Raw genomic sequence first — 18375 nt, 5'->3', positions numbered from 1 at the left:
CTTATTTTTTGATACAGCGCCAAGATAGGGTCCTCTAAAATGTAGCCACGCCGACGGTCATCTGGGCTCATTACTACGGCAAACCACGCCCACCCCTAAGCCCCTTTTTGATCCAGAAAAAAACCCTGGATAGGATGGTGGATACTGGACGTATGCCAAGTCGGATTCACTTCCACAGTCGGAAAATCTGGCAGAAGTGTGTGAGTGCTGTGGACCTGTGTGTGTTTGTTGATATGTGGAATGTATGTATGTTATAAAATTTGGAAGAAGAATAAAATGTTAAAAAAAGAACAATTACCAGACTGCCTCTTTTTCCCAATGTTTTTATTATTTTGGTTCAGTTGTGTAAGCGTAAACATTCAGTTTTATGCTGTTATAACGTTTGATTTATCTGTAACTAAATTAGACAACAGCAGTAAGAAAAACACTGGTTTGTTTAACAGTCAAGAGTAAAATGTTTAATATTGAAAAAAAGCAACACAAAGTGTAGCCCTCTCCCAGTATCCGTAAAGAAACCACCAGGCCAAGGACAATGGTACACTTCTATATTTCTTTCTGCTTTTGTTTTTCATCTCATCCTCCACAGCTCTCTGCTCTAAAGATTCTGATCCAGCTGAATCAACAGCACCGTTAATAAGTTACCACCTTGTTGGCAGCTGCCTGTCTGTCCTATGACTCCTCTCTATGGTCATTTGCTCTTTTTTATTATTTTAATTTTTTTTTCCTTTATTTAACTGGGAAAGTCAGTTAAGAACAAATTATTCTTTTCAATGACGGCCAAGGAACAGTGGGTTTAACTGCCTGTTCAGGGGCAGGACGACAGATTTTTACCTTGTCAGCTAGGGGATTCGATCTTGCAACCTTCCGCTTACTAGTCCAATGCTCTAACCACAAGGCCCTTATGATGGTCCCTCCCTCTCTGTCTTCACTCTGACACCACTGTTCCATTAGCTAGCATCTTGCCCTCTGCTGTGACCAGTGTTTATTTTGTTTGGCTGATGGTCGTCGAGGAGTCCCTGTTCGCAAAGACCTCCTGAGGCTTGGTCATTGCTGGTGCTTGGTGTTCCGTTCACACCGCTGACCTTATCTGACCCTGGCTTCTCATTGGCTACCTCCACATCGTTGTCTGATTGGTTTCCCTCTGATTCTAAACCTCCATTTTGTGTCAGACTCTGACTCCCCTCTATACAGTCTCTGACTGGCTCAGTTTGCATTTCCTCTGTAGCCATCAGGTTTGCCTCTCCATCCTCTGTCCCTGTGTGCTGCTCAGACTCTGGGGTAGCTCTGTCTTCATCTCCATCTCTCTCACTGGATTCTACTACAGCTCCACTCTCTACTGCTTTACTCTCTGCTGCTGACCCCTCTACTATGCTCGTTACTACTGAGCCCACATCTACGGACCAGTCATTGGCCTCCAGTTGATGGCCGTCTACTGTCTGTTTGTCGGCTGTGTTCTTCTCTGGATCTACCTCTTCTGGGAGCTCCTCACTGGTGGTCTCCTGGACTACCCCATCCTCCTCTTCCTCTCTTTCAGGGGTCTTCACTTCACTGTTCACTGTTTCTGTGTGTGTGTTGTCTGGTTTGGCATTAGCGGCCTCCTCTGCCTCTCTCTGTTCCATCAGCTTCTGTTTGAACTCCAGGAGCCTGTCACTAAGAGACCAGACCACGCTTAGATTCGTGTCTGCTAATATCATTTTGGTAATATATGAATACATATACATTAATACAATTCTTCGCTTGTGTGTTACCTGTGGCTTGGTGTCCTGATGCCTGTGACCAGGGCCAGCTGCTCCAGAGTGGTCTCAGCTGAGGGAGACAGAGACTGCCCCTGGGGAGAGAGGAGACAGGCAGAAGGGAATTTAATGGTCACCTTCTCTGGACCTTTATTTAGTACACAAAGAGAACAGAATAAGGTTTCATTACCTCAGCTGTGAGCGGGTTCCCGCCTTGCCTCAGAGAGCGTTCCACACGCACTGCTTGCTGGGTAATGGAACGCAGGAACTCATAGCTGCAACGTCTCTGGGGGTGGTCCTCACCATACTGACAGAGACAACAGGGTTACACACAGACACACACACCTATGTGAGAATGCTGTTCATTGACTACAGCTCAGCGTTCAACACCATAGTGCCCAAGAAGCTCATCCCTAAGCTAAAGACCCTGGGACTAAACACCTCCCTCTGCAACTGGATCCTGTACTTCCTGACGGGCCGCCCCCAGGTGGTAAGGGTAGGCAACACTGATCTTCAATACTGGGGCCCCTCAGGGGTGTGTACTTAGTCCCCTCCTGTACTCCCTGTTCACCCACGACTGTGTGGCCACCCAGAACTGTGTGGCCAAACACGACTCAAACACCATCATTAAGTTTGCTGACGACACAACAGTGGTTGCCTGATAACCGACAGCGATGAGATAGCCTATAGGGAGGAGGTCAGAGACCTGGCCGTGTGGTGCCAGGACAAAAACCTCTCCCTAAATCTGAGCAAGACAAAGGAGCTGATCGGGGACTACAGGAAAAGGCGGGCCGAACAGGCCCCCATTAACATCAACAGGGCTGTAGTGGAGCGGGTCAAGCGTTTCAAGTTCCTTGGTGTCCACATCACCAACAATATATCATGGTCCAAACACAACAAGACAGTCGTGAAGAAGGCACGACAAAACCTTTTCCCCCTCAGGAGACTGAAAAGATTTGGCATGGGTCCCCAGATCCTCAAAAAGTTATACAGCTGCACCATCGAGAACATCCTGACTGGTTGCATCAGGGCCTGGTATGGCAACTGCTCGGCATCTGACCGTAAGGCACTACAGAAGGTAGTACGTACAGCCCAGTACATCACCGGGGCCAAGCTTCCTGCAATCCAGGACGTATATAATAGGCAGTGTCAGAGGGAAGCCCATACAATTGTCAAGACTCCAATCCCTCAAGTCATAGACTGTTTTCTCTGCCACCGTATGGCAAGTGTTACCGGAGCACCAAGTCTAGGACCAAAAGGCTCCTTAACAGCTTCTACCCCCAAGCCATAAGACTGCTGAACAATTAATCAAATGGCCACTGGACTATTACATTGACCCCCCCTCCCCCTCCAATTGTTTTGTTCACTGCTGCTACTCTTTGTTTATTATCTATGCATAGTCACTTCACCCCTTCCTACATGTACAAATGACCTCTAACCTGTACCCCTGCACACTGACTTGGTACTGGTACCCCCTGTATAAAGCCTTGTTATTGTTATGTTATTGTGTTACTTTTTATAATTTTTTACTTCAGTTTATTTGGCAAATATCTTCTTAACTCTTCTTGAACTGCACTGTTGGTTAAGGGCTTGTAAGTAAGCATTTCATGGTAAGGTCTACACTTGTTGTATTCGGCGCATGTGACAAATAAAGTTTGATTTGACACACACACACACACACACACACACACACACAGATGCTATGCTAGGTACAGACCAGGCTGGTGAAGGCAGACAGAGCTTCTTTCTCGTGGTTCATGGCAGAACGATAGTCTCCCACTCCACACATCCACTGGGACAACAGATGCTGACTGGAGAGATGGGGGAGATAGAGTGATTGAGTAGTGACTTGGTTGATTGGTTAATTGATTGATTGGTTGAGAGAGTGAGGGATTTAAGCGCTTGATACCTGAGAGCAGTGTGCACGTGGGTGGGGCCAAAGAAGGAAGTGTTGATTTTGAGTGCGTTCTGTAGGAACTGCCCTGCTTGTTCGCTCGGCAACACCAAACCTAGACAGCTCTGAGAGAGAGAGGGAGAGAGTTTAGTCTCCTCTAACAGGTCTTGGGGGTGTAACAGTGTAGGGGTGGGTTAGGGTATGGCAGACTCACTTCCAGTATAACGGTGTAGGTTTGGAGTGTAGCAGACTTACGTCCAGTGTAGCGGTGTAGGGGTGGTCCTCTCCATGGACTGTGAGCATCAGGAGACGGGCTCTGAACAGACACCTCTGAGCTAGAGCAGACTCTCCTCCAGCGAACACATACACCGCCAACAGAGCCTACAGGACACACACCTCATTCACTTAGCTAAAGATGACTCGGATGACAAATAAATAAGGTATACAAAGGCCAACTTGTTGTTTATTGATCCTTGGGAGTTTTGATATCCCCAGAGGACGGTGGTGCTTTGGATGAGTAGTGGATGACAATGTGGTACTTACGTATTGTTGGATAGTGTTGGGGTGGTCAAAGCCCAGGACTCTCTCACTAATGACCACAGCCTTGAGCTGAACACTGCGGGCCTGGTGGGTTGTGGGTGGGGGTAGAGAGGCACAGGATAATAGTGAGTTACACAGCCGTACAATCCTATGCCTTACATTTGAGGCCATAATCTGAGGTGTGTGTGTGTGTATATACCTCTGTGGGCTGGCCTTGTAAGTAAGCCACTCTGGCCATCAGGCTTAGACAGGAGCAGGCCTCCGCGTTCAGGTCGTCACACACACGACCAAACAGATACGCTGCCTCCTTCAGACGCTCATAAGCCTGCTCCATCATGCCTGGGGGACGGGAAAACATCACATCCGCTGGTGTTAACGACAGAAATACACACACCAACAAACTCTAACCAGGTGTGTTGAACCAAGCAGTGACCTGCCCACCTCACCTTTCTGAACGCTACTCTGAGCAGCTCGGAACGCTCGCGAGGCATCGTGTGTCGTCATGGTGACATGCTTGACAACAGGAAAAATGTTGAGCACGTCGTCTGGACCAATGGGAGCCTTAGTTCGGTTGTCGAAGAAGTACTCTCTCAGTCGCAGCTGAGGGACACACATAAAGATTGTGAGGTCTGTTTGAGAAGGTGTGTATGTGTGTGTGTACTTGCGTGTGTGTGTGTGTGTACCTGTAATCCAGTCTTCAAACAGAACTCTCTAAGCAGGGAGACCTTCTGCAGCCCATACGTCTCTACTAGGTGGTCAGCAGTGGAACTGCAACACAGAGACACATAAAACATCAGCTCACACTAACTACTGGTATTATTATACTATCATAATCATTAGGTGACAACGCAAGGAACTGTACAAGTAACAAGTGATGGACTAATTGATTGATTAATCAATTGATGACTAATTCATTAAATGTGCCAACCCTAGGCCGTGAGTGATGTCATAGGTCTCTGCTGCGTCCTGGCCAATCAGGATCCAGAGCTCGGCTCCACTGAGCGCACTCCAGGCAGTGCTGTCTGAAGCTCCTCCCCCACGACCCCGCCTCCTGGACCTCTTCTTAGGCTCCTCCCCTGTGGGGGCAGTGCTGTAATGGGCAACCAATAGGCAGCAGAGGAAGTGACTGACAGCTGCACAGAGACTTGACACCTCCACACCCTGTGGACAGAGGAGAGGAGGTTGTTATGGTTACAGACAGTAATGATGCTTTCCCTACACCCAGTCAAGGAACTGACCCCAGACCAGTTAATAAGGACTGTGATAATGACACTGTAATGAAGACTGTTTCAGTACCTGCAGGAAGTTGTTGAAGATCCTTCTGGAAGAACGAACCACAATCTCTCCAACAGCTAGCCTCTGTAAGAGAGAAAAGCGAGGGTGTGTGACATTTAGAAAATCCCTATCATCACAGCGCGTATAAAACATTTATTAGGTAGGTGGTTATATTTGTCCTGTTTCCCACATGTATAGGTGGGTATTATACCCATGTGTGAGTTAGAAACTCCCCCTGAGACTGGGGTCATAGTTAGCCAGGGTCTGCCATTATCAACAACAACCCTGAGCAATTAGGGTTAAGTGCCTAAGGGAACATCAACAGATTTTTCACCTTGTCTATTCGGGGATTTGAACTAGCAACCTTTCGGTTACTGTCCCAATGCTCTTACCGCTAGGCTACCTGCCACTCCTATATATCTATATTATATATATTATATATATTATATATATATATATATATATATATATATATATATATATATATATATATATATATATATATATATATATATATATATATATATATATATATATATATATATATATATATATATATATATATATATATATATATATATATATAAATGAACTGGGATATATATATACACTGAGTGTACAAAACATTAGCAACACCTTCCTAATTGAGTTGCACCCCCTTTTGCCCTCAGAACAGCCTCAATTTGTCAGTGCATGGACTCAACAAGGCGTCAAAACTATTCCACAGAGATGCTGGCCCATGTTGACTCCAATGCTTCCCACAGGTTGGCTGGATGTCCTTTGTGGTGGTCCATTCTTGATACACACAGGAAACTGTTGAGCATGAAAAACCCAGCAGCGTTGCAGTTTTTGACACAAACCGGTGCGCCTGACACATACCACCACACCCCGTTGAAAGACACTTAAATCTTTTGTCTTGCCCATTCACCCTCTAAATGGCACACGTACTCAATCCATGTCTCAATTATCTCAAGGCTTAAAATCTTTCTTTGACATGTCTCCTCCACTTCATCTACACTGATTGAAGTGTATTTAACAAGTGACATCAATAAGGGATCATAGCTTTCACTTGGATTCACCTAGCCAGTCGATGTCATGGAAAGAGCATGTTCCCAAAGTTTTGTACACTCAGCGTATGTATATCCTGTTCTTCGAGTGCCGTTGCGTTGTGTGTGAGTGAGTTTTGAGTCTGACCATTATATGTCTAAGCCGCTCCTTGTGTTCTGATTGGCTGATGGCCTTGGTCAGCTGGCCGAGGTAGCGGAGATTGATGCCCTTCTGGTGTAGCGCCTGCTTCAGCGTAGCGCCATCTAGAGGCATCTCACTGCCCTGCAGGCATGCCTCCACCTGAGACACACATACAGCTAGAGTAAGAGACAGGTTACGACAGGTTGATAAACTGAACTCCAGGAATAGAGAGCTCCTCCACTCACGATGGCAGGTATCTGTTGTGTGATGATGGAGGCTGCAGCCTCTCTAAGTAGCCTCTCCTGCAGCCTCACGGCCTCATGGTCACTCTTGGGGAACGTCACGTCTGAACATACAGAGAGGTGAGACAGAGACAGGGGCAACTTTTACACACTGGTATGCCACAGCAGTGGTTTTGTCTCAGCTGTATGGGGAAGGGGAGGGTGTGTGTTGTGTGTGTTCGTGCATGTGTGGAGCAGATGGGATACCTGGGGAGAACACGCTGGGGTTGAAGCGCATCTCAAAGATGATGTCACTGACTGATCCCACATCTTTACAAGCACCTCTCACTGCATCTGTACCTCGATGGTCACCTGGTAACACATACACACACAAAATAACATGTCAGCTCTGATAGTCTTGAAATCCAGAGCAAAAATAAAAACGACCTTTCCTCACCTGCTTTTACACACTCCTCTACGCCTCCATTCTCTTCCATCCTTTCTTTGCAGCGGCGAGTGAACTGGGACTGTCTGGAACAGAGGGAGGGAGGGAACAATCTTAGAAACAACACAATACAAAAAAAACATTTAGAAATGTGACTTACTGCAAAGTTACTGTAAATGTCAGACTGTCCCACATGCATACAGTACATAAGAACTATTCCTACAGTATAGCTAACTAGAGGTGTTTGGAACTGACTTGTCCTGGATGAAGGCCTGCAGCAGCTCTGGTCTTAGCCTGCAGAGGCCATGAGGGAACTTCCTGGGCAGACCTGAAGTGCTCTGGTACTGCTCTGGCCAGCCCTCCTCCCATGACCCCTCCTTCTTCTCCACTTCCTCCCTCTGCCTCCCACCCTCAGGGCAGTAGTTGGCATCGGCCGGCAGGCTCCTGAAGAGGTCTAGCAGGTAGAACCTCCCATCAGCCCCCAGCAGCCCCTGGGCGTCAAGTGCGGTGAACAGAGGCACCTGGTGGCCGTTGGGCCCCACTACAGCGTGTCTCTGCAGGCTGAGGCCTTTAGCAGCCTGAGCCAGCAGCTCCAAGAGACAGCGTCGGTGTGGGGACTCCTGGGGCCCAGCGCCCACCCCATACAGAATACCCCTGGGGGAGAGAGAGAGGGAGAAGGAGGGAGAGAGGGGGAGCGCGAGTAAGGGAGTGAGAGGGGGAGAGAGAGATAGGGGGAGAGAGAGGGAGCGGTTGAGAGAAGGTAGGAGAAGGTGAGGGTGGCATGCCCCCGACAAAGACAAACTGCAGGTAGATGCAAACACTGTCCTAATTAAACAAATCACTGGGGAGCATATAAAAGCTCATGTTTATGTTCTTATTGAGTTGTACCTGGTAGGAGCAGAGGGGCCCTGGTCCTGCTCTGGGCCCTCCAGGCCAGGGGCCAGGCCTTGGGCAGACAGACGTATCCCCCTGTAGTCCACGGTGGCAGTGGGCAGGGTGTGGAGGCCCTGGAGCACCCCCTCCAGGTCACTGTAGGACTGTACACCTCTCAGCTCCAGCCTCTGGGCCACCCTGGGAGGGGGGAGTGTGTTGTTATACAGCAGCATGATGGGTTCAACAGGATTGTTTCTATGATTATACACTATGAAAAAGACTGGTCATTCTCTCGCTACATACAATGAGATCCGCTGAAGACAAGCTGAACAAGATCTTACCTGCGTCCCCTCTCGCCCCCTAATGGCATCCCTGCTCCTCCCTGGCTCAGGAACAGCCCGCCCCACAGGAAGGCGGGGTCATCAGGGCCTCCACTGATTGGCTCTACACAGCCGTCAATAACAGTCTCCGCACCCTGGGCCACTGCCCACACAAACGCACTGTTCACCTGAATGAGAGAGAATAATGTATTTTCTAGAAATGTCTCAATAGCCTTACAGTTCAAACACAGCAGCATGACAGATACTTTTTTGAGAGCAACAATAACAGCTTGTCAGCAGTGAATAATTCCCGGAGGACTCCTAGTGAGTATGACGTGTGCGTACCTGTAGTAGAGCTCTGTCTCTCTGTAGTCTCTCCTCCTGACTGCCCTGAGGCAAATCTCTGGCTGCCTGCAGCTCCTCGTTCCAGTCTGGAGCCTTTACATCACAAACACCAAATCAATCAGTTAATTGGTCAGTCAGTCAGTCACTTGGTTGATTGGTTTTTTGTCCGTCCTTTGGCCTAAACACTGAGAAGAGCTGTTAAATTGTGTGTGTGACACAGACCTGTGCTCCAGAGTGTTGATCCAGTCCCAGCCTACTGAGAGGGTTTCTGTGGGAGTGGGAGGCTGATGGGGGACCCAGCCAGCTCAGTGTGCGGTAGGGAGTCAGCATCATTTCTACTGGGGGCAGTTGGGGCCTACAGGGAGACAGACACTACATTACACATACGGAACATAGGGTCCGTCACTGAGTGTGTGTGTGTGTGTGTGTGTGTGTGTGTGTGTGTGTGTGTGTGTGTGTGTGTGTGTGTGTGTGTGTGTGTGTGTGTGCGTGCGTGCGTGTGTGTGTCTGTCTGTTACCTGGCTCTGAGAGTGGCGAGAGCCTGTTTGAAGGCAGGACTGATATGAGAGAGCAGGTCAGTGAGGCAGTGACTGACTGGAGAGGACGAGGTTGGCCGAGGATCAAACACCTCTACTGTAGACCTAGAACACACACACATTGCTGTTGTCATTGCTGTGATAATAACAATATGCAGCTGAGATATATTGACTGAAATAATCTCGTATGGATAACATGTAGAGTGGGGTTCGAAATGATTGACACTCGATAAAGATTAGCAATATTGACAGTGTAAAATAATGAATTCACATATTGAATGGAAAATTATATTATGTTATACTCAATCAAATGCTCAAAGAAAGAGCAATTGTATTAGTATAAAATAATATCATTTCCCTATATTGTTGCATAAAATATAGCTCAGTAGTTGAATAATTTATTTTATACAGTCATTATAGTTCATCTTTATCAAGTGTGTCAATCATTTCAGACCCCAACGTATATGCGTGTTACTTCTGAGAACCTCACCTATTCAGGAAGAATCCTCGTGGACAGGATGTGATGTCATACTTGCGACTCTCTAGGGTCACTACAGTGATGTACAGGAAGTCCCCTTGTAGCTTTCTGTGCCCAGGGGGCGGGTTCCAACAGCTGAGTGACAAGTCCTGCAGAAAACTGGGAACCTTCGGAGAGAGGCACAGAGTCAGAGAGAGAAGAGTGTGTGTGTGTGTGTGTGTGTGTGTGTGTGTGTGTGTGTGTGTGTGTGTGTGTGTGTGTGTGTGTGTGTGTGTGTGTGTGTGTGTGTGTGTGTGTGTACCTCTGGCTGAGTGTTGTGAGGCAGCATGGCCAGTAGTGGTCTCTCTGCGGCTCCAGGGAGGAGGTACTCAGGAGGAGCTCCATCCTGATTGGCCGGGTCAGTCTTTGTGTTGCTGGACGAGCGTTTCAGGCTTTTCCCATTGGTTTGGACAGAAGAGTCTACAAAACATGCAGAAAGAGAGGAGAATGGGCAATATACTTGTTGGTCTTCTAAGATGTACGAATAGAGGGGCTCTTTTTCAAGGTCCTTTGAGCTGGATAGGAACAATTACCCTGGAAATATGACGAGTGTGCGATTCCTTACAGTGTGTGTGTGTGTTGGTGTGTGTTAATGTGTTTGTCATGTGTGTACCTGTAGAGTGTGTGTGTGTCAGTGAGTCCAGTAGGCTAGGTGATCGTCCTTCCATCAGAGCATCGTTTGGTCCAACAGCTCTCAGCAGCTCCAGCACACGAGCCAGATGAACCCTTGCAGACCTGGGGGAGTATGGCTCTGGAGAACAGACGACAAAAGACAAGCCATATTCCAATGAGCCCGATGGTTAATTGTTATAGTTCTACTTGCACTGACCTGTCCCGCTGACACACACACACACACACACACACACACACACACACACACACACACACACACACGAAAACATGAACTCACGAATGCATGAACACACGAACAAACACACACACACACACACACACACACACACACACACACACACACACACACACCTCTCTCGCTCTCAACTCTCTACCTCACATACACACACACACCTCTCTCTCTCGACTCTCTACCTCACATACACATACACACACCTCTCTCTCTCTCGACTCTCTACCTCACATGCACACACAGGCATAGACCTGCCCTGCTGCTGGGTTTTTCCCTGGCTGTTTCGTTTTCAGACAGAAAAGCAGTCTGGTTGGCAGAAAGGTTATCCCTGTGCCAAGCCTGCTGCTTAGATGTTCTCAACCCATACAAGACTTTGATGTTAACTGAGTCAGCAGTGGTAGAGAGAGAAAGAACAAGTAAATAAAATAATGCCTTTCGTAAACTAACACTCGCACTTGACCTTTTTTCCCCCTTTACTAGCTCTGACTTTGCTGGTAGCTACAGTACTTTACTGAGGAAAAATGTACTTACTTAAGATGAATGCACTAACTGTATGTTGCTCTGGATAAGAGTGTCTGCTAAATTTCTCAAATTTAAATTAAAAAAGGCAGAGGAAGAGAAAGAAAGAAAGAAAGAAAGAAAGAAAGAAAGAAAGAAAGAAAGAAAGAAAGAAAGAAAGAAAGAAAGAAAGAAAGAAAGAAAGGGGAAGACAGAGAGGCTAAGTCTCAAATGGCACTCATATACAGTATATGGTAGTTCCTGGTCAAAAGTAGTGCACTACTAAGGGAATAGGTTGCCATTTGGGATGTAACCATGGAGACAGTAGTATTGTATGTAAAGTAGTTCTTCTCCTACCCTCCATCAGGCGGAGCGTGGCTCCTGGTTTGAGGTTCTTCAGGCTCTGTAGCTCTGTCAGGGGGTCAAGGGTCATCCCAGAGAGGGCCAATGAGAGGCTGGAGCGAGGAAACACCTCCTCTCTCCCCAACACCGCCATCACAGCCTCCTGAACCAGCCAGAAACCATGGACCTACGGAGATACACACAATTATTGTATTTTTTTATCATAAAGAATACGGTTTTGAAGTGTCTGTCCTATATCTATGAGATATAAGAAAGCTCAGGAAATATTTTAGTTTTTTGGACACATATTGAACCTCTTATTTTTGTTGGCACAAAACTACCTCCATACTTCCATTCATTTGCATGGGTTACATTCAGACGAGTCCTGTGACACTTGTGGATGGGTCATAAAGCAAAACGGAGAACACCATCGTGTTCGTGAGTCTCCCCTTTCCATAGTGGCGTTATATTTGTTTGTAGTCCCAACGGTTCTAAAGCATTTTCAGAGAAACACCGCTGTAGCTCTTTGTATTATTCTAAAAATAAAATTGTGCATTTTGAAAATTCTTAACATATAATTTGAATTGTAATTCATAATATATCATAGGAAATCGGTGATGGACATTCACAAATTAATACATAACATACGAAACGCAACATATCCTACTAAATGAAGTGTCTCGGATTACATACAGAATAATACGACATGCTCTGAGACCAGGTTAGTAACTCGGCCACCTTCCACAGCAAATGCAGAAGGCTGACATAGGCGGATTTGATGGATTATCATATATCTCCAGTTTAAACTGACGGATTTTGATGGGGATTATTTTATTATGCTACTTAGATAACAGACTCAAATTAATATACACTTTCACAGGCTTGGCCATACATGCACTTGACTGGTCCTTACACAATATATAGTGGTCCTTTAGAATAGTTAGTGGGTGAACTTGGCATTATTATACTTAACAAGTTTGCATTTCGCTACACCCGCAATAACATCTGCTAAATATGTGTATGTGACCAATACATTTGATTGGATGCTTCCACATTTAGATTGGCTGTGGCCTAATGGTATGTAGTCACTAGTGTGATATGAATTAATGGTGTGCTAATTTTGGTCCCTTTCACCTCTTGTTCCACCCTCACTGCACGTTTGTACCTGTTGTGGTACTATTGAATGTCCCACCCTACACTCCTGCATCCAGTTCCTTCAGATGTGCATAACCTGGAGGACAGGGGGCTCTGGGTTGTTTAAAGGTTCAGGCCCAATGTGTGAGAATGTGTAGTCTGTGTCACTGTCAATGATTCATTTATATATATACTATATGTTTTAAGCTATTTTGGAAACTATAAAAAATCCTTTATTAACGTCTACATTCGTTTTGCCACATTTATTATATTACAGACACCTTAATTCATACCTTTTCATTATATTATGAGCGAAAATCATTTTTTTAAATGAAAGAATATATAAAAACGTTTTCTTTAAAGTACAATTTTTTGGGGTTTACTAATGTCACTGACTCCACTACAACAACAAACATACTTCAATGCATTTAATACTGTAGAATTCCATTAATACAGCTGACTGGTGTCGTCAAAGCCTCTCAATGGCCAATACATATCATCACCAATCCAGAGTTTATATAAATCATTGGTGTTAGTGTCTCTCTTTGTTTTACCTGCAGCTCAAATGGTTCTACTCCCGCCCCCTGGATCTTCACAAGGAATGATGGGTTTTCTTCCTCCTTCATACCAGCAGCTGTTTTCCCAATGGTCAGTGTGAGTGTATCTGATTAAGGGAGTGAATGAACATGCCAATCGGATCATTAAGAACAAACCCTAACTCCTGGACATGTTCAGGTGAATTAAGGTCGCAGAAACGTTGTATATCAGACTGCGTTGCAGTGGGATTATCATTTTTTTCAAGATGTCACAGTAGCCAGCTATAGTGTCGCTTTGAGAGAGAGTGAGTGTGTAGTGTGCCAGAGAGAGAGAGAGGAGGAGGAAAGGAAGAGGTTCCCTACCTCGACACACAGCCAAGAGCAGGACCCAGCATGTGTGAGGGGTGGGTCTGAGTTGGCAGTATTTGCCTAGAAGTAGTGATGTCACCTCAGAGGTAAGGGACTGCCACACCCAACCCTGGCATGTGAATGCCTACACACACTCACTGACACATAGTCACACAGAGACACACACACACATACACACCGACACTCACACTCACACACCATACAGTCCATGTCACACACAGACCTGATCAAGTACTGCAGCATGCACAGTGCGCTTACACAAAACCTCTTAAGGTGTCAGTCCCCGAAATTGGGCACTAGAATTATATGTATATGTTTACCACCGTTTTATAAGTCAGAAGACTGAAATCCAGACCTTCCTAGGACCATTAGGTGTGGCAGATAGCCTAGTGGGTAGAAGCGTTGGGCCAGTGAAAGACTGCTGGATCAAATCCCCGAGCTGACAAGGTAAAAATCTATTGTTCTGAGCAAGGCAGTTCCCCGGGTGCCGTGGATGTCGATTAAGGAAGCTCTCCGCACCTCTCTGATTCAGAGGGGTTGGGTTAAATGTGGATGACACATTTCAGTTGAACGCATTCGGTTGTACAGCTGTCTAGGTATCCCCCATTCCCCATGTAAAGGTCCTCTGTTGAATAAAATGGTATTTGCCTCCCTTTGGTGGTCGGCTGCGTCATTACATCAATTTATATCACTTCACTGCGAAGTCACGTCAAAGGGATGGTCCTTAGAAAAACATTTATCCTGCTCAACTGCTTCACGGCGCAGACATGGCAAAGAAATGGCTGAATTTGTCTCGAGCAGGTGGATCTAAGTACATAACTTTCATACCTCTACGATAAAGAATGTGACCTACACACTTTCTTAAACTTAAAAGTAAAGAAGTAATTTTGTGAGGAAGTCAAAACAAAATTGTTTTATGGTGAAGGCAGACACATTGCATAGGGTCAGAACGACAAAATCGAGCCATTTACAAAGCCCTTCTCCCCTTGTCTATAGGAGGGACGCACGCTGTTTAAGTTTAATGGCCCAAATGTTGATTTAGACGTGCACACATTGAACAGATTTTGACCATCAACAATGTCATGATATGTTTGGTAAAGTAATAAAGAAGGTGAAATATTTTGGGTATATGTTCCTCAAACAGATTATAACTATATATGGACATATTATAAAGTATGAAAAGGCTAATTCATTCTTTATTTGTCATATCATTATATTTGTTTGTTTTATTATACATTTATTGTGTATTAGATGATCTAGGTTGAAAAGTGTTTTTTTTCTCAGACATAAATAAAGAAAATGTTGATGTTTTTGCTGAGGAGATCTTAGTCGCGCAATTTGACATCTAACTAAGATGTTTGATGCAGTGGTTCTCAAATACAAAATGTGCATGAAAACGAGTCGTCTCTCGTTGAACTACAACAAAGACTTTATTGAAGAATTCCTACTGTTGACCAATCACCTACAAAGGGGTGTAGACTTCAGCTACCGACTTCAGCTTGCCTCGAGAAAAAATGTTGGGTGCCTGAACGTCTGAAAAAAACAAAACGAACAGAAAATGTCACAAAATGTTATCATAAATATGCAAAAACTCTTACGAACTGTTTCAGCTGAGAATCATGCAGACCCCAGTTAAGTTATCTTAGATCAATTCTGACTATTTTGGCTATGGCGTCTCAAAAGTACTATTGTGGCTTTTTTCTCGTTTTTCAAGGGAAGCTGCCAGCCGCCAGCCAAACTGAAGAACTGACGCTTTACTCCCCTCGACTCCAGAGGCAAAGAGCCACCAGACCTGACGCCAATAACATCTGCCCTCCTCTCTCTCACACACACACACACACACACACCTCTAACATTCCTACTTGATAAAAAGTTACACTCCCATCACATTCCAGATTGAAATCTCACTAGAATATATTAGTTTTGACCTTTTAGTGTCTAACCAACTCTTAACAATTATACAGCTCTGGTTGTACCTATATATTAGAGGTACAACAGTGTCCAACATTATGGGTAACCTTTACAGTTGAGTTTCGAGATAACAATCTGTCAATCATCTGGTTGCCCCCGGTGATATGCCTACTCACAGGGGAGATATGCCAGGGAAGATAACAACCCCCCCCCCCATCACACACACAGACACACACACCATCAGTCACTACACAGGTATGGGATTCATGAGAAAACACACAAACACTATCACTCATTCTATACGCACCACCCCTGTATTGGGTGAGTGTAACACAGAGGCAGATGTGTGTGTATTTAGTTACTTGGGTCATTGCCATGAGAAATATGCTCACTACACAAGTATGGAAGGAGGGGTGTGTGTGTGTGTGTGTGTGTGTGTGTGTGTGTGTGTGTGTGTGTAAGCAAGGAAGAGGGAGAAAAGCCTCCCTTGGAAAGAGGGCACAATAAACTGTAGCATGCAGAGAGACATGTGGTGTGGCGAAGAGGAACGACACAGAGCAGAGATTATGTATTAGGTACATTCCTGCATACAATTTTTTCCTTCAACAACATGGCTTAGTAATTGGCAGTGTTGAAAACTGTACAACCAGAACTCTGGTCATTATTCTCTCTACATAGGATTTCTGTTCCCTACAGACATAGTCAGGCTTCCTGACTCTACTCTACCTGCCTTTAACAATGCCACACTGTTAGTGTTGCATTGGCAGACCAGACCATTTGGCAAGACAACAACAGTTTGACTGAAAGAGAACCAGGCTGGAACCAGGCTACAGCAGACTGTAGGGCAGTCTGGAACAGCAGAGAAAAAGAGAGAGAGACGTATGGAAAAACAAGGAAGTGGGGGAAAGTGAAAGAGAGAAGAGTGTTGTGAAACACCAGAGCAACACCAGAGCAAGGCTGAGCAGTCGTGTTCTTTCTCACCTGACGTTCCCTGATCTCCTGCTCCTCCTCTCTTCACTTTGTCTTTCATGTCCAATTTCCTTTTTTGCTGTTCCCTCACTCTCTTGTTTCTCTGTGCTGGCACGCGGTTGCTCTCTCAGACTTGCTGTTCCCACTCTCTTCTCTTCGTCCGGTCAGAGTGAGATTGAGTATGTTTAGGAGTTTGTATGTGTGTATTTGTATATGCAGAGTATGTGTGGGAGCAAGTGAAAGAGTGTAGTGAGTTCCACCAAGCTAACTCTGCTTATCGTTTCCCCTCTGGAAGATAACCACACCCTCCTATTACTCAACTCTCCCCTTCCCCCTTTCTGTAACTCTCTCTGTTTCTCCCTCAAAGCTGCTGTGCCTCGCCTAGGTGTTGAAAATGGGTGTCTGCTCAATCTTGCTCTCTTCAGTCTCTCTCTCTCTCTCTTCACTCTCTCTCCTTTTCCTTCCCCCTCCCCCTCTACCCTCACTCCCCCTCTTTTTCTCTCTGCCCTGGAGGAAAGGTGTGATCATGCTATCCACACACACCCATCAAACTAATCACACACACACCCAGGGATGTGGGAAATGGGAGTCATCACACATACATTATGGTGACCCACACATTTACATAAGGAACATGGAACACATGCTATGAAATTCTCACCTTTCACAGAACATGAACGTAAAGTTACAGATGTCTTGGTTAGGCTTGGGGATGGACCGTGTGTAATGTGTGTAGGAATGGTGTGTGTGTGTGTGCGTACGTGTGTGTGTGTGCTCGTGTGTGTGTGTGTGTGTGCGCGCGCGCGCATGTGTGTGCGCGCGTGTGTGTGTGTGCGCATGTGCAGGGCTTTCCTTTGCAGGAATGCCAGTTTATCTTTTTACTGCAGTGGGATAAATCAGGGTCACACAGAGTGTTTCTTGGTAGTCTTAAACAAATCTATTTTGAAAGAAAAGTATACACCTCACACACATGATTATGGGCTTAAAAAAAGAAGACACCTGTACCATGTCAGATATAGAGTTGAAATGTATTCAATTTTAAGTTTGCATCCCAATATTACACTTTATATACATCAAAGGATACTGAAACATAACAAAACCATTTGTTCGACATAGAAAATCAGGTTTTCAGCGGGTTTAAAAAAAAAAACAAGTTTATTAATTAATAATGACATTATAAAAAATATGAATAACAATCCACCCATGAGGCCACTAGAGGGCGATTTGTTAATTTGACTGCAGGCTACAGTGGTACAGCTTCTTTCGAATTCCATCCTAGAGACAGTTTATTATCACACACAGAGCCTCACCTCCTTATCATAGTGCCTATGGCAGGGAGAGCAGTCAGAACTATAATGGGATTCGAGGAATGAAACCTGAGCACCCAAAGAGGTAGGATTAAGAGTCCTATAGCCCCTGATCTAAGGTCAGTTTCGTACCCTAATGATCAGGCTTAAAGTTATAACCTACAGTTCTAGGCCTAAATACAGGTAATAATATATAACCTACTCCACTGGGCACAGATGTCAATTCAACATCTATTCCACGTTGGTTCAACGTAATTTCATTGAAATTCATCAAGAGCTTCAAGTTCCTTGGTGTCCACATCACTAAGGATCTATCATGGTCGAAACACAACAACACAGTTGTGAAGAGGGCACGACCATGCCTATTCCCCCTCAGGAGGCTGAAAAGATTTGTCATGGGACCTCAGATCCTCAAAAAGTTATACAGCTGCACCATGGAGAGCATCCTGACTGTTTGCATTCCGGCTTGGTATGGCAACTGCTCAGAATCTGACCACAAGACGCTACAGAGAGTAGTGTGTACAGCCTAGTACATCACTGGGGCCAAGCTTACTGCC

At 45.4% G+C, this 18375-nt stretch overlaps 1 protein-coding gene across 2 annotated transcripts; it reads right to left on the bottom strand.

The window, feature by feature from the left end:
* Positions 1 to 309: 309 nt before the first annotated feature.
* si:ch211-166a6.5 (clustered mitochondria protein homolog) lies at positions 310 to 17001 on the bottom strand. Of its 2 annotated transcripts, none has more exons than XM_036979900.2 (28): positions 16524 to 17001; positions 13281 to 13390; positions 11608 to 11779; positions 10501 to 10638; positions 10150 to 10307; positions 9861 to 10015; positions 9353 to 9475; positions 9057 to 9189; positions 8835 to 8927; positions 8511 to 8677; positions 8185 to 8367; positions 7552 to 7950; positions 7309 to 7382; positions 7119 to 7223; positions 6876 to 6976; positions 6637 to 6789; positions 5464 to 5526; positions 5096 to 5328; positions 4851 to 4935; positions 4614 to 4767; positions 4367 to 4506; positions 4171 to 4251; positions 3883 to 4008; positions 3643 to 3752; positions 3451 to 3544; positions 1924 to 2040; positions 1749 to 1828; positions 310 to 1650 (listed from the first exon to the last, which is right to left on the bottom strand). In XM_036979900.2, the coding sequence occupies exons 1-28, from the start codon at positions 16570 to 16572 to the stop codon at positions 948 to 950; spliced, it is 4299 nt and encodes a 1432-aa protein (XP_036835795.2). In that variant the 5' UTR covers positions 16573 to 17001; the 3' UTR covers positions 310 to 947. The 2 variants fall into 2 exon arrangements, with proteins under 2 accessions (XP_036835795.2, XP_090093814.1); XM_090237688.1 differs by having other exon boundaries at positions 13281 to 15164; positions 16524 to 16819.
* Between the last annotated feature and the right edge of the window lie 1374 nt (positions 17002 to 18375).

Source organism: Oncorhynchus mykiss, chromosome 6, assembly GCF_057628025.1.
Source record: "Oncorhynchus mykiss isolate SJ-2025 chromosome 6, ASM5762802v1, whole genome shotgun sequence".
NCBI lineage: Eukaryota > Metazoa > Chordata > Actinopteri > Salmoniformes > Salmonidae > Oncorhynchus > Oncorhynchus mykiss.
Note: the sequence above shows the minus strand (reverse complement) of the source record. Positions and strands in the feature narration are given on the sequence as shown.

What these genes read in the sequence shown, in the direction of transcription:
- si:ch211-166a6.5 (XM_036979900.2), bottom strand. Translation starts at nt 16,572, where the DNA reads ATGAAAGACAAAGTGAAGAGAGGAGGAGCAGGAGATCAGGGAACGTCA. An exon ending in CACGTGCACACTGCTCTCAG is followed by an intron (nt 3,545 to 3,642) that starts GTATCAAGCGCT and finishes CCATCTCTCCAG; the next exon opens with TCAGCATCTGTTGTCCCAGT. An exon ending in ATCAGGACACCAAGCCACAG is followed by an intron (nt 1,651 to 1,748) that starts GTAACACACAAG and finishes CTGGTCTCTTAG; the next exon opens with TGACAGGCTCCTGGAGTTCA.